The 17,641-nt window shown below is 27.3% G+C and overlaps 2 protein-coding genes across 2 annotated transcripts; one reads left to right on the forward strand and one right to left on the reverse strand.

Annotated features, from left to right (window-relative positions):
• Window positions 1-218: 218 nt before the first annotated feature.
• LOC132929106 (nonsense-mediated mRNA decay factor SMG5) lies at window positions 219-10,160 on the reverse strand. Its single transcript, XM_060994213.1, has 16 exons — window positions 9,596-10,160; window positions 9,419-9,524; window positions 8,726-8,948; window positions 8,293-8,500; window positions 7,992-8,229; window positions 7,194-7,350; window positions 6,923-7,127; window positions 6,353-6,550; window positions 6,105-6,212; window positions 5,940-6,043; window positions 5,603-5,848; window positions 4,256-4,372; window positions 1,450-1,678; window positions 1,210-1,378; window positions 1,003-1,139; window positions 219-911 (listed from the first exon to the last, which is right to left on the reverse strand). Exons 2-16 carry the CDS (start codon window positions 9,499-9,501, stop codon window positions 847-849), a joined length of 2,487 nt encoding a protein of 828 aa, XP_060850196.1. The 5' UTR covers window positions 9,502-9,524; window positions 9,596-10,160; the 3' UTR covers window positions 219-846.
• Window positions 10,161-10,286: 126 nt separating this feature from the next.
• Window positions 10,287-16,929, forward strand: LOC132929102 (repetitive organellar protein). The gene is made up of 2 exons (XM_060994203.1): window positions 10,287-10,647; window positions 11,658-16,929. Exon 2 carries the CDS (start codon window positions 11,665-11,667, stop codon window positions 16,150-16,152), a length of 4,488 nt encoding a protein of 1,495 aa, XP_060850186.1. The 5' UTR covers window positions 10,287-10,647; window positions 11,658-11,664; the 3' UTR covers window positions 16,153-16,929.
• Window positions 16,930-17,641: the final 712 nt, after the last annotated feature.

Here is a 17,641-nt window from a genome sequence, read left to right on the forward strand (position 1 = left end):
ACGGCCGGTAACGCGCCGTACACCGCTGCGGAGAGTACTTGACTTCCGGTCGGTAAACACTTTTCAAAAATCGTTTTCCTCCGGATAAACAAAAGGAACACTGGATAAACAACGAGTGCCGCACCTCTTCCACCGCCGGAAAAAAAAAGACGTTATAATAATCACCGCTCTTCGCATGGAGATTTTGGGTGCGTAAATACGGAAAAAAAACAAACAAATCGAGTTTCTACATGCATTATAATATATCTATATTTAATTGTTTGAAAATAAGATCTATAAAACGAAAACAAAAACCTTAGTAAGAAACGTGAATAAAACAATATTTGTGGGGGAATTTTATAGTTAAACTAAATTATTGATAACATTCAAAGTAACAAAAAAAAAAAAAAAAAAAAAATGACATTTATAAAATAGAATAACTGATGCGATTATTACTACGCATATAAGTAGAACGAGTGTAGGTGGGCATTGTCCTTATGACCAACAGGTGTTAAATGGCCGTCAGTTGGGTACACGACATTTTATATTTTAAGATCCTCTTTATATAATAATATTGTATACAAGTATACAACACAATAATATTAATAATAATAATGATAATAATAATAATAATTAAAATAAAAACATTTTTCTCGTTTTTTTTGGATTTGACCTTGATTTATATATTATATTTGTAACGGATGTAAAAATACGTCAATTGAGGTCTTTAATTTTCCCAAAAATTAAATCTGGTCCACGTGTTCCAAAACGACGCGGTGTGATTGACAACCAAATCCTCGTCATTGTATACATTGATGCACATTAAGTGAACAATAAAAATATCAATATCTTATACCATATCAGGTTTCATCCTTTGTTTTTCACGGTTTTTAATTGGAATTGAAATGTCTTAATGTGTTCAATATTAATTTCTAAAAATGAGTATATTTACACATAAACATCATAATACATAGACCATGTAACATTTATAAATATTAATCATAAACGAAAACAACTACTTACTGACTGATTTAGCCATTTCCATGAGCTCCGATGATTCCAATAGATCGTCAGACCCTGTAAGTAACGTAACAATACCGGTGTTTTCACCATATTCTCCTTTAAAATAATTGCAGCATTCCAAAATATGTTTGAAATTACTAAATATATAAACACCATAAATACATTAATAAAAATTTTGAAGTGATTAAAGTAATTATTGTCACATACCAAATCTCTTTGTTCAATTTTGGTGGACCGTCTAGTTTAATTGGTAGTGTTTCATGAATCCCTTGGGATTTTAAGTTACAATTTCCCTCTTGCAACTGAAATTCTAACCAACGTATAGTTAGCCTGACTTCTTTACTCAGTTTTTTTTGCTCGTCTAGTGCCGATATTACTGAAACAATAACAATAAAATAAATAACAAACAAAATATATTGACAATTTTATTCACAGTTATGTACATACCGATTGCAGGCACTACTACAATAAACTTAGTGCTGTTGACGAGTTTCTTGATAATCAACGAATAATTAATCAACGCATCTGTATCGATCACGATGCACGTGGGCAACGACTTTTTTCTCGAAGAGTATTTAATCTTATACTCCAGATTGTCAACTTCCGACCGGAGCCATAGTTGGCCCATCACGTGTTGTTTGTCTCGTTTTGCGTCCTTTAATGATTTTTCGTCGGTCTATAAGAAAAACACGAAAATAAAATATAGTACAAATAGGTAGAGGTATACGAGCGGTACGATGATAAAATGAAAATGTCTTATGACAACGACGACAACATTCGGTTTATTTGCTTTCAACGGTTATAACGTTCTAGAATTGCTCTGAAATTACGATTTCCGCAGCCCCCTACTACTACTACTACTACTACTTCTACATCAGAGTGAAGACGATAAAACCGTCGTCTGCGATTCGAGTCCATGTTCATTCTAGTTTCCGTTTTGTCGACCGTATTTAATACGTCTGGAATCTTTTATCGTCTTTCGAATATAGTCATAAAACCGGCAGACCGTACGACGATAATGGAATACGGTTAAACGCTCGGCAAAAGGGCTCCCTTACGACCCCTAACCTCAAAGCTTTACGGTTATAAATTTCCCCGACTACCGTCCTCTCACCCGGCCGGCCAACGGTGACACGCCCGCACAACGCCGGGGCTTTTGCTCGCTTTTCTCTCCCGCTTCCCAAAGCTATTACTGTACTAAATGGGAAAAGGAGACGGGATTCTTGTGATTCTTTCATCCCCCGGGGCTGAGTAGGGGTACATTTTATTTCATTGAAATTTAACTCTCAAAGAATAAACAAAAACAGTATATACTTGTTTATGTATTATGTCTTGCCTTAGACTTACTAAATGTTTTCATTAAGGTGTTGACGTTCTGAGTTTTCACACTTTGATGTGTCATTTGGTATTTTTAATATTGTTGAACGTCTTTTTTTTTTATATTATTCAGAAAATAGAAATGTTATAACAACAGCTATTATTATGGAGTATATTTAGTATAATGTTTAATATTTTAATTTCTACCACCGAATAATATGTAATTTATCATAGTTTTGGATTATTTTTTTACATAGAAATTATTTAATAAATTCTTTTAATTGTCCATGCAATTGTGTTATTTTGTAATGCAATTAAATATTTTTTTGGTATAACAGTTAAGGTTGTAATCTTAATCTAATCATTATTATAATATTAATTGTTACATATGCCATCGATTAATTTATTTTTATAGGAAACTTGAGAAAAATAATTATTGATGATTTATATATACATATATACCATTCTGTTTACTGATTGAGAGCACGCTATACTAAACTATCTATTGTAATTATTCGAATATCGAAGACATGATAATTTATTTACTGGGGGGAGAGGTGTTATTATTAAAAATTACTTGTACCTATTTTAAAACTATATTTGAACTATAAAACGTAAGTATAATAAATTGGTCAATTGGCTGACGATGGTCGTAGTGTGTCACTGGTCAATGTAAGTTTAGGTCTTAAACGCGAACTCTTACAATTAATTTTCATTGTGAAAGTGAATGTGAAGAGAGAGGAGGGTATAAAAGAGCAGAAGTTCCAATAAAGAAAAGATTTAACAACCCTGCCGCAGTCGTTTGTGTGCGAGACATTGTTAATAAGAGTTTTAGAGGACGCAATAAATAAACCCATAAAATGCGTAAGGAGCGTAATATTGGGGCTCTGCATGGCAGCTATTACAGTTATGCCTCCCCTACTACACAAGGGGCGGGTTGACGGTCATAAAAACTTTGACGGCTCTGGCGAGGGTGACACATCCCTTCCGGATCACTTTGTAACTGCAAAGCTCGTAAAGGAAAGAAAGGGAGAAAGGGAAACCGAGGAAAAAGAAGAAAGTATAAGATATAATATAAACCCGGCTACGCCGTTGGAATCGTTATTGGCGAGATCCGCTTTCAACATCTTCAAACTGCTTTATTGTGTTGCAACAGCTAGGGGTGGATTTTACTCAATATATATTATATACTCTGTGAAAAAGGCAGGTTTTCTTTCTTGTTTTTTTTTTTATATATATATTTTAGTTTTTATCTTCTATACAGTCTCATGAATATTTACAAGACAGACTTTGCTATTCCAATCTCGCGCTTTCGTTTGTCGCAGTAAATGCCGTATTTTTCAGAGGGCAGAAAACAAAAAAAAAATACGAAAAACCTTTTGCTACTTTCATAAACTGAAATACTAAAACTAGCGGACACGTTTTTTCTTTTTTAATCTGGTATATAGGTGTTCATTACTCTATTGCATTTACATAGTTGATTTACTTATAACTTATAAGTTATAAGACAACAATTTTACGATCACTATATCGTATTGATTACCTAATTCAATGGTTATTTTTCTATACATCATTATTTTGTTAACAATAGATATTCGTTTACAATGTGGTTAAATATTGAAAAATATTTTATCTTTGCAAAAATTATTTACAAATCAATAAAAAATTACTAAGTAATATAAAATTCTTAATTTTTTACAAGTAAAATGTTTTTACAATGTTTTAAATGTATTAAAACCAAAGTTATGATATTTTTGAAAACAAATAATATAAATTTAGTAGAAAAATTATTCACTTGGATAAGCATAATAATTAGTCATTTCTAATTTAAATGTAATATAATATTTAATAGATTTTGAAAAGCTTTTATGTCTATGGCTCTATACAAATTAATGACTATTTATGATTCATTTATAAAAATTGTTTTGATACTTACTTGTTTTAAAGTATCACATATTGAAAACCATTTCTTGATTTTGTCATAAGTGAATAATATATTGTTGGATGCTATTTCTTCTGCACAATGTAACATATGTAATAATCGAATTGTTCCCTATAATGTAAAGCAAATGATAATTGTTAATCATTAATGAGGACTTATTTAACACTTAAAATACACTTTGTATTATAAACAAGTTAGAACGGTTTTGTAATAGGGATTATCTTTAAATGAGATGATCTATTAATTTAGGGGAACCAATTCTTTATATTTAAATTTATTGAAAAGCTATAATAACCTATAAGTTTTTTATGACCTGATAAATATTTGGCAACATGAGCAGTTATTGAGTATGTTAGGTTTTAAAAACCTAGATTTATAATTGCATGGATATATGTGTAACTGTGTAAAAAAAATATAATGGACACTTATACAATTTCAATTTTATAATTGTGACATTTATATTATAACAAGCAGACCATTGAAATTTTAAGGGGACAACAAATTAACCATTTTTTTTACATCTTATAAGATTTTAATGTTGCATTTTATTTATATATTATCAATATTACTCAGAATGACCTTAAGGAATGTAGGGGTTATAACATTTAAGTAGGTAAACAAACACACAAACCCATCTATAGCAAAAAAGTTATAATACAAAATAAAAAATATGAATTTTAAAAATGTCTTATATTATAAATAATTATTAAGTGATAATAAAATATTTTATTTATTATACAAATTTTAGCTAAGCTTATTTATTCAGGTTAGGTATGTAAATGAATAGATAAATAATAGATTCTATGATTATAATATTATGCACTTGACATTTTTTTTTTAAATTTGTTATTATTTGTTAAATAAATATTCTAAAATTTACAGAAAAAATAAGTATTTTAAACATTGTATCAATATTAAATAAACATACACAATAAGGATACACATATTTCAGTTTTAGAAATTTGATACTAAATAAATCATTTCAAAATATTATAGAAAAATTTAATAAAAATAATTCTTAATTTCAATAGTTTAATCACTATCTTAGATAAATACAGTGGTTGTTCCATATTATAATCCATAAAAGCAAAATTAAAAAAAAATAAAATAATTTTCATTAATGGGATTCTACTGTAGTAGTGAATAGGTTTTGTAAATTATCTTTAGATTATACTGAGTGGTTAACTAGTTGAAAAGTATTTCAACCTAGCTGCCTAGGGTTCTTTATTATACTGATCAGCTTATACATTAAAAATTCAAATTTCTTTTGATACATAAAATATTAAAGAAAACTTGTAAATTCATTTTAGACAATAACACTTGATAAAAAATAATGCATACCTCATTTTTAGTACAAATATTGCGATCATATTCTCCACAATACTTCTTAGACTTAGAAAAAACAGTCATACCACGTAAATGTACTTCTTCTGGTAACATCAACTGATTTATGTCAATGTCTAAGAATGTGTCTTCAATATTAGCTTGCGACAAGTAATTTAAAAGTGTAACTGTATTATTAAAGAACTCAACTGATGCTTCACGATTTATGGAATCTATATTTGATTGAATCCAATCAAAATATATCTAAAATATAGAGAATAATTATAATTATTTGTAGTTATTAATCTATTAGTTATTACTGGCAATTTTTCTTATATAATATATATATTAATACCTTGATGGTCTCAATAAATGGTATGTTTGAATACCGATATTTTGGATTATTTTTATTTTCACAACCAAATGACGATGTACCACTATCATTTGACCCATCTGATTCTGTAATTAAATTAACAATACATTAATTTAAAGAGTAACAGCAAATATTTTTATTACAAACCATTTTTTGATTTATCATCATTCGGTCTTTTCATATCAAATATTAACATCTCTTCTTCACTTTCGTTATCTGATTCGTCGTCAGGACTTATTATACTTTCTGCTTCATCTAAGTAACATACAATTTCATTTTTAAATTAATAACACAAATTTATATTATCGTTTACTAGAATATTTTAATACAATCATATTAATTACAATTATTAAATAAAATCGATAGAAATTATATATTAATAATTAAATACCAACCTCCACTCCATTCTTGAGAATCTGGAGAAGAATGTTGTCTAAAACCACGCCTACGACGTCTACGGTTTAATTTTGTGTGATCTATATTAGGATTAACTAATAGTGGCAAGGTTTTTACACAGTATGTTACACTTTGGCTAATTAAGTGTTCCATAAATGTTAAAAAGAACAACTCTGCTTTTGGGATGTACTTAGAATCTGGAAATAAATATTATTAATTAGATTTAAACATTTTACACTCAAATGAAGGGCAAACTGACATACAAAAAATAAATGAATATTAATTTTCAGATAAACAAAGTAGAAATAAGAGTACAAAGGAATTTAAGAAAAGCTAATACTCTTATCTAGCCCAAACTTCTATTCATACAAGACATACAACATAAAACATGGGTATACTCATCTAGAATAATAGCACAATAAAAATAATAATAATAATAATAAAAAAAATTTAAACTAAAATATTAAAGATTATGAAAGTAAAGCAAAAATATTTTTTACATAGTTGTAATATATATAAACAATATATATATATATTAAATATAAATAATTTAATTTAATCAGTATTACCTTCTTTATGTAATTTGTTTAAGAATGCTATTATAATAACAACAATTTTGAATATATTTTCATTATTTGAAAAAAATTGTACAGTATCTTTCACCGAAGGTGTTATGGTATCTTCTTTATTAATTTCTTTTTTTTTATCAGCTCCATTAATTTTGTTCTTAAAATCTTCAAAATTCTGCAGAATGCTTATGATGCTAGAATATATCTATAAAGGTAATTGTTAAATACTAAATATTATAAACAAATCTATACAAAAATAAATAAAATTTACTTTATCTAATTCTTGTCCATCATCTTTTCCAGTATACCATAAATTAAAAACAGAGAACAGTTTTTCTAAAAATACATTGCCAACTGGTTCTGATTGTTGTTGCAATGATAATATTAAGTTTTTTTCTCCTCCTTCAAATGGTTCAATGCTAAATACACTGAAAATTATTAAAATAACTTAATGTAATTAATGCTAAAATTAATTTATAGAGTTGCCATAATTGTCATTAGTTTTTGATTCAAAGTATTGAAAAAAAAAATTCAATTTTATTCAATAGTTTTAATCAAGAGTCAACATTTTATAAATAAAAAAAAATTATAAAAGTATAATTTTTACTCATGTTGGTAAATATATAGACAAAACGTATTGGAAAGGGTAGAAATAAATAAATAATAAGAGTAGTTTAAATGTTCTATTTTAAGTATAACCATAATTTAATCCAATATACAGACTAATAATGTTTTATAATATTAAAATATTAGAATTTCTATGAAATCAGTGGAATTATAATAATTGTCTTGCATATTTATAGGTTGTTATTTTAAATGTCTGTCATTATAGCAGTCAAAATATCACAAATAAAAAAAAACCATATTATTAAAATTAAAAAATTAAAAACATAAAAAGATTTTCAGTGTAAATACAAGTAAATAAAAACGTTTTTTTTTTCCAATAGATAAAAAGGAAAATTGGTAGTAAAAAGCAGAATTATACTTTTGCCACCTGTCTTCTATTTGATTGATAAAATTATGGCAACTCTCTATGAATGTATCTATTATAATATTATTTATAGGCTACCATCGGACATAATGGTAAACAGCATCTAAATGTTTATTATTAGATAATGCCAATCGTCCAATTTGATTATGTGGGAGTCCATTAGCTGGTTTATAGTTTAATGCTTGTTTGTAATATCGACAAGCTGTTGAATAATATAAATCTAGTTTGTTTAGTTCATACATATATCGTGACAAATCTCCCAAACATATCAAACAACGGTAAACTAATTGTTTTATAGCAGTTTCTTCTTTGTTGCCTGCAATGAATACATTCAGAAAGAATAAATTGAATACAATTATTTATAAAATTTTTAATTTACTATTATCATTCTTTTTCAATAGTGTGATATGATCCTTTTTGACATTATTATCTGTATCGTCATTTATTAGTAGATAAAAATCAAATAATTCAGGTCTATTGAATTTAATTTCTGCTTGAAATTTGAATAATAAATGATAATAACTGCCAATGCCTGACTGAAAATGATTTTCTATTAGTGCCAATTCCACATGATTCCAATCATTATTCTGAAATTAAATTGTTTTAATAAGTATTTTAGAAAATCAAAATGAATTTATAAATATATATATATATATATATACACACACACACATATGATATTACATTTATTTATTGTATACACCTTATGTGGAAATTATAAATAAATTAATAAACAATTTAAAAATATATATATTTATATAATGTTAATACTAAGAAGATGATATATATTAATAATTAAGTTATTTCTTTACTTTGCGTAAAATTTTAGCCGTAGAATAAACATCATGATAAGTTTTACGCCACATGATATCTTCAGCTTTTCGACCATAACATAATGGATCTGCAAGCATCATTCTTTCACAATAGTTTTTTAATTTCACACGCTGTGTATCTACAGCAACAGTAAAAAGATCTTTGCAAGTCAAAGACCGGCCACGTTGATCATCCAAAAAATGAGATACTTCATTTATACTCCTGAAAATATTAGTCATACAATTTTCATTAAACTTAAATGACATCATATTATACATGAATGTATATAACTTCAGGTATATAATTCAATATTAATTAATTATTTAATAATGTAATGGATTGGATTGTTTTATTTTAATAATAATATAGAAAAATACCTAGCAATTATATTATTTTTGAATTAATCTTATAAAATGTTATGATTGTATACATAGTAACCAACCTAAAATACATAGTTATTTGAGAAAAAAAAATTGTTGAATATTTATAGTTGAGTGACAATGAATCAAAAATAACAGGTCGATGATTTGCCCACAGGATTAAATCCTAAGTGTTCCATTAGAACTATAAATGAATAAGGATTGCACAAAATGCATAACACGGTATATTGTTAATGGGTCTTTAACGTTTAAGAGAAATACATAAGTCCATAAAACAATAAAAAGGGCAGTACACTGAGTACTCATACTCACTTGTACAGTTTTTTGACTGATTCGCTGGCTTCCGTAGTAGGCTCAGCTCCACGACTGTTATGCAACTTTTTCATGACAACCATTTGCCGCTTCTAGCATACACACACTAACACATACGACACTTATAATTTGTCTACTCGTCCTAAAAAATTTGAAGACCTAAGGTAGGTACCATACCACAAAGACCAGGTGTTTGTCAATCATCAGCAGCAGTTATCAATCACGCCATTCCTCATATTAACTTCACCTAACCATCGATCAGTGGTGAATATTTTGGACATGATTGGTACGAACTTAAGGGCAGAGGTCACGTCCATCGTCGTCATCGTTGTAGATTGGTAGACTGAACGAATTGGTGAAAAGTAGCATGAAATTCCGTGATAGACGAAATCACAAGTCAGAATTTTTCTGTAATTCCGTCTTCAATAAGTTGTAGTTGTTCGCGTCGCGAATACTGTCGTTTTTATAATAATATAAACAAATATTATTGTTACAGTCTCACATTGAGAAAGTGAGAAACTGAGAACTGAGAATGTAAGAATTAAAGAAAACAAAAAAATGACACAGTGGCGACAGCAGTCACACCGGATAAGAACAAAAGCAGTAACTACTGTCTACTATTATGATTTTAATAATTTTATTAATATTATTTCTAAACTTTTAATTTTTTATGACTATTTAGTATTAGTATTAGTATTAGTATTTTTTTACGATAATATCGAAAACCTTAGATCGTAGTATTTGGAAAGGACAGGACAGGTGGTGGGACCGCCATCACGTTATCAGTACAGACCAGTGCGGCCAACGACGTTGCCGTAAGAGTTGTAACCTCGAAAAATATTGTAATTTGTAAGTTGGTGTCGTTGGTGATCGGTGGTCGTAATCGGTATTCGAAAAACGCGCAATTTAACGGTATCATGCGTCCGCGTTGTTATTGTTATTTGTTTTCAGTTTTGACGTGATTTTATTTCGTATTTTCTTTTTCGAATGCATCGTTAATCTCTGTTCTGTACCACTTATCGAACAAAAATACAAATTACAATATTTCAAAATCCGTTTGAACGTTCAGCTTACTGGTTTATGTACTTCAGGTGAATGTCTACATTATACCTGTGTCTCATTGCTTCAGTACTTGGCGTTTTTATGACTCTAGGGTCTGCCTTAAATGCTTTTGACGTTAGACAGCTCCAGTGATCCCGTCTACTGATTATACCGTTGCTGTAACCTCGGTAAGTATCTATTCTGTTTGTAATTATGTATCATCGAACTAGGTACTTAATAAATAAATAAACTGAATACTGATCACTATTACATATACAACTTCGCTGTAGATTAAAAATTATAATTTAGGTATATGGCGACAGTGGAGCATTAATTTTTTGAATTTCAAATGTATGAGTGGACGTTATAGGTATTTTAAAAGTATATAATTTTTACAATCGACATATTATGGGTATAGTATGACAAATAGGTAAAATTTATGTTAAATTTAGTACTTGTTTGCTGAGTGGAGGTATTTGATTTTTTAAATATACTAGCATTACTTCAAATGTGATAGGAATAGTAAAGAAGGATTTAAGTATTAGCAATAAGGGAAATGAGAGTTAGTAGATTTTATGAAGAAGTCTCTCAGTTTACTACTCCAGGTTGAAGGTTTTGGGAAACATAGGAAAATACTCCTTCACTAGAATTTTTTGTTTAAGAAATAGGAATTTTGCTTAGTCCAATAAAAATTGGGGAGAATTTTTAAGAGGTATGGAGGAAGATTTATAGGACAATAAGACAAAAGGAAGTCTGGTTGCTTATCTGACTCTGTAGGTTAGTATTATGATGGAATGTTTCCAAGTAGGTAGATGAAATAGGTAAATTATAAAGAGAATATTGTTTTTTTTTTTTTATAAGTTTTTGATTTATGACCTGATAATCTGAATTAACCCAGATTTATTTTTAGGTGACTTTTTGATTATAAAAATAATTTTGGAAAAGGGTTTTTTGATTGGAATAGCTATTGAAATATTATTCTTTAATCTTTATATTCTGTTCTTATTCTAGGTTCACTCAAAATTATGATTTTAAAGTATTGATAGATATCATAGATTCTATCTTCGATTGAAATAAGAGCCAATTTATTTTATTTTTATTACAACATATTTAATTTTTATTATTTTTATATTATGTTTTGCTGTAGTTTTTAATTAGCTATTAAAATTATTATTAATAAAATATATTATTTTTATAGATTACTGATGGCTAGTCGACAGTCTGTAAGTTCAATCTTAAAACCACCTAAAGTACGGGCACCTCTAAAAGAGATCGAAACAGTTGATCAAGATGCTGATGAAAATACTGCAACATTATCCAAAAGAAAAGTGAGTTTTTCAGGGATGAATAAAATAAAAATGTACAACACAGGTGCTACATCTTTAACTGTACATCAAGCTCCTATGTTTGATGAGCAAATTTCAATGTTATCTGATTCTTCAAATGTAGAAAAACCTAAAACATCAGGAAAATTTGAGAAATCTGATGCTCAAATTAGCATTGAATCTACTAATTGTACCAACTTAGAAGATAATGGTCGTATTATTATTGAGTATGAAAGTCCAAATGATAATATGGAAATGACTGAAGCATTATCGGGTAAAATATTGTCAGACACTATTTATACTATTGATAATAATGGTTCTGAGCATATTAGTTACAGTTCAGATTATTCAGAGAATAATATGGAATTCACAGAAGCACTAAAAGTAGGCCAAATTTTATCAGGGGATAATGGCTGCGATTTAAGTTCTACTGAAATGTCTGAAACATTGGTTGATGAAAGTGGTGAAGAATCAGTTAGTCAATTTGGTCTTATACCTTCAACACCATTATCTGATGTGCCTATTAAAAATACTTTGAATATTAGTTCAAATTCTAGCTGTATGGATTTTACTTGTGCAAATACTAAATCTAACTTATTGTGTAATACTCAATCAAGTAATATGGAATTAACTTGTATGACTAAATCTTTAAAATCTATTTGGTCAAGTGATGATTATAAATCAATGAATATGGAGTTGACACAATTACCTGACAGACAAACATTTGAAGATAATTGTGAATTGGTTTATGAATGTAGTGAACATTCTATAAGTATGGGATCGGATATATCTTGTGAAATTCAAGAAAGAAGCAGCTGTGAATCAGAAATTGTGCAAACTAAAAAATCAGAAAATAATAATTCAAATTTTCAAACTATTGGTTGTGGTTTGGACAAGTCTGATACCGGAGAAGATTTTATTGAGGAATTATCATTAAGTATGGTTTCAATGGACATTGATCCAACATTAGAAGATAATGCATTTGAAATTAGTTATGTAAATGTTGATGACCCACTAAGAGTTTTAAATGAACAAAAACTTTTAACAATACCTATGACGGCAGTAGTAGAAAATAGTTGTAACCCTGAACAAAGTGTGCTTGATAATTATTCAAATATAATTGATAGTAATCAAACTAATGAATCTAGACTATCTATACTCCCCACAGGTTCTTCATTTGTTGTAAATATGTCTCCCGAAAAAAATATCAACCAAGACATTGAAATCGAAAATCTTCTACAACAAACATTACATAATCATACATCTGTGTTAGATAAAAATCAATATCTTGAAAATAAATCAATAATTGTTGAGAATAACCTACAAAAAAAAAACTATTCTAGGAAAACAATGGTTCACACATGTCCATTAAATGTTCAAGACAGCTCTTTTGAAAATGAAGATACATCTGGTACAGTCGATAATCAACAAAAACATTATTCCAGAAAATCAATCGTTCCTACAACAGTTTTTAAAGATGATATATCAGATACCAGTGTAGTACTTGAAGAAAATCAACAAGAAAAATATTCTAGAAAATCAATTGCTCCTACAACTGTTTTTAATGATGATATATCGGATACAAGTGTAGTACTTGAAGAAAATCAACAAGAAAAATATTCTAGAAAATCAATTGCTCCTACAACAGTTAATGATGATATATCGGATGCAAGTATAGTACTTGAAGAAAATCAACAAGAAAAGTACTCTAGAAAATCAATTGCCCCTACAACTGTTTTTAATGATGATATATCGGATACAAGTGTAGTACTTGAAGAAAATCAACAAGAAGAATATTCTAGAAAATCAATTGCTCCTACAACAGTTAATGATGATATATCGGATGCAAGTATAGTACTTGTAGAAAACCAACAAGAAAAATATTCTAGAAAATCAATTGCCCCTACAACTGTTTTTAATGATGATATATCGGATACAAGTGTAGTACTTGAAGAAAATCAACAAGAAAAATATTCTAGAAAATCAATTGCCCCTACAACAGTTAATGATGATATATCAGATACAAGTGTATTACTTGAAGAAAATCAACAAGAAAAATACTCTAGAAAATCAATTGCTCCTACAACAGTTTTTAATGATGATATATCGGATACAAGTGTAGTACTTGAAGAAAATCAACAAGAAGAATATTCTAGAAAATCAATTGCTCCTACAACAGTTTTTAATGATGATATATCGGATGCACCTATATCTATTTTTTACCAATCTCAGTCTTTTGATTCTGAAAATTTATCAAATACATCTGGAGTAGTCGAAGAAAATAATCAAATTGAGTATTCTCGAAAATCAGTCGCTCCTTTATCTGTTTTTAATGAGGATGCAATGAATACATCTGAAATACTTGAACAAAACCAGCAGCAAAATTGCTCTCTACAATCAATTGCTATGTCTGTTTATAACCAAACAAAATCTCTTAGAATTGAAAATGTATCAAATATATCCGAGAATATATCTGTATATAATCCAACTCAATTTGCAGAAAAATGTGACACATCTGAGTATCATCCAACTTGGTCTGCTGAAAAAGAAGAAACATCTTTAAATAATTTAACTCAGTCTGGTGAAAAAGAAGAAATATCTTTATATAACTCAACTCAGTCAGCTGAGAAAGAAGATACATCTGAAATAATTGAAGAATATCAGCGAAAAAGATATTCTAGAAAATCGGTTGGTCCAACTTCTTTAGTATTCACTCATAGTGAATCTCTAGATGTTAGTATGTCAAATAATTCATTGAACACTGAAGAAAGTGATCAACTAAAATCCGATGAGGCACTAGATTCTGAGATTTCAGTAACTGTTAATAACCAATCTAATCTTCAATCAGATGTATCTATTCACAACGAAGATAAATCAATTTCAAAAAGTCAACACCAATCTGTATTACTTAATTTGATTAATGATGATAATTTTAATTCACCCTTTAGGAAAAAATCAAAAAAATCTGTAAATCTAACACATTTAATAAAATCACCTGCTGAAGATCAATGTACAAAAAATGAATTAGAAATTACTAATGATAATTTTTCTGAGAATTTTGAAAATGTTAGTAAAATGGATATATCGATGGAACACGAAATTGAAAACGACAATATAATACACAATTCTTTTGAATTTTTAGTTGATTCAAACGAAGGTAAAAAAGTGAATAAAAGTAGTGTACATGACCATATGTGTGAAACAAATAAAGAACTAATTGTCATGGCACTTGATGAATTAGAAATAAATAAAACAAATTTAAATGAATTTGTTAAAGATAATGACATTGTCAAAGAAAGTGAATATATAAACGAAGAAAACAATAAAAACAACTCTATAAAAGTAACTGACAATATTAAAGCGACTAATCATATTTTAACTTCAAATGATCATTCACCTAGTTGTAATGAAGATAAAACTACCAAAACTATTTGTGTTAAAGATATAGCTAATATTTCATCAGACAAAACACTTCAAAACAATGAAAAACCATGTCTTGTAAATCGAAAAAGAAGTTACAGTAATAGAGATTGTGCACCTTTATCTTGTTCGTCATTTATGTCTAAACCTAATATTTGCCATAGTATGGATGAAGATTTCATCACTGATGATTTTATTCAACAAAGTCCTATTAAAAATGATGTTATTAATAAAAGCTTAAATAATGAACAATTAGTAATAGGAAATGAACTTCAAGAAAATTTGATTAAAAACGAGTCCATAAAAGAAAATTTGTGTAATGAAGTTTTAGAATTTTTAACAAGGTGGAATGAGCAATTTATTGAAACAAAATTAGTTCTTGATAAGTGTACAAACAGAGAATGGATTTTTAATGTATTAGACAGTAATATAATTTTAACAATAACATATTCAAATATTTCTAATAACTATTCATTTCTTAAAGTGGAAGATATATCACTAACCTCAAAGACCATTGCAAAAAATGAAATAATAAAATTTGGAATAAATTGGATTTTATCAAAATACAATCCAAAGGTATACAAACAAATATGTTTTACTTCAAGAGATGTAGAACTATTATTAAAATCTCTGTTAGACGATGTTCATTATATTAATAAAGTAATGAACAATATGTCTTATGTAAGTGATATATATTGTGTCACATTTAAAGATAATAAGGCTCAATTTGTAGTACATAACATGAAATGCCCATTGATGGTTCGTATTGAGATAACATTGTCGAATATTCATAAGCTTACTATTAAAGATCTGTCAGTCGATTGTTTGTTTGGTCATTTCAATACAAAATTATTAGAAGAAATAATGGAAGATGTAACAAAAGATTGTAATGTTTTGCAGTCTTTTGTAGAAAAATTATTTAAACTCTACTCACACCAAATAAATTGACTGGTCTATAAGTTTTAAAAATATTAAGTATAATATAAAGTATTTGAATAAAAATAACAATAACATTTTAACACCTTGTGTGTTAATGAATGTTTTGAATTTGTAAGTATGTAGATCTACATCTATGTATTTTATTTATATTTTTTTATTCAGTAACACATGTACATGTCTTATAAATACTGTTATTAATATATACTTAGTAAGTAAATTATTAAGTATGTTTTTGATGCCAAGAAAATCTCAAAAAGAAAATATTATCACAGTTGTAAGTTTTAATATCATTTATGAATTGTACATATGTGCAGAACTAAAGTACTGCCTATTTTTTAAACTGACAAAATAAGGATTTTAAAATGTTAAAAGTTGATTTATACCTTATTAAATATTTGTATAATGCATTTATATATTTTAAGTATTTGTAAATACTAAATTGTATTGATAATTTCTTAAAGTTGATGAAAAAATGATATTTAATATTAATTGATTTTATATTATATGTTTTTGTTTGTTTTTTAATTTAAATTTATTATGTACTTTATATGAAAATCATTTCATATAATATTAAATTGATATGAACTTTTCCCACCACTATGTTATTGAATTTTCAACTGACATTTTGAGTCCTTGAAAATATAATGAACTATTATTATATATATTATATAAAGACTTACTTTATATTTTGTATGATTTTTAGGTAATTAGTGTTAAGTGATTAAATTAAATGTACTTACCGTAAAACAATAAATTTAAAACAAGACAAGTGTATTTTAATCTATATTTATGTATTTATCGTTGATTTACTTGATGTTTTTAAAATTTAGATGAAATGATTACATATTGTATTCTAATTTACTAAAATAATTTATTTATTTTAATGACTTAAGATTATATAAAGTATAATATTGTTTTATGTCATTAATATTAATAAAATATCTATTGTTATATTTTGCATTTCTAATAATTAATAGTTTTACCTATTACTTTCTGTTAAATTTTTTATAAAATATAGATTCCTAATATAGTTTTTATACTGAACACGTTTTATACTGTTTGTGGTATGAAGAAAAAAAAATTACATACTACTCAACAGTTTATTTACATCGCATGTACAAAAAAAATATACGAGATACAATACACAAAATCGGAACTGTTTGATCATAATTATAAGTATTTAATTTTAAATTCTATAAGTAATTGAAAAAAAAAACAAACAAAATAGTACATGTAACAAACTTTGTTTTTTAAGTTTGCACCATCAATTTATACGATTTATAACATAATTAATGTATAATTTCTTAAACGGGTTTTTAGAAAACATACATTTAATATACACACATATATATATATATATATATATTCATATATTAATATGTAGATATAATTTAGAATAATAATATGCTAGGTATTACAAGTAAAATAAAACTATTTGTGCTGATTTTGTTTGACTAATAAACATAGCATAAAAATCGAAAAATTAACGATCGTAAGT

Source organism: Rhopalosiphum padi, chromosome 4 (assembly GCF_020882245.1).
Source record: "Rhopalosiphum padi isolate XX-2018 chromosome 4, ASM2088224v1, whole genome shotgun sequence".
NCBI classification, from domain to species: domain Eukaryota; kingdom Metazoa; phylum Arthropoda; class Insecta; order Hemiptera; family Aphididae; genus Rhopalosiphum; species Rhopalosiphum padi.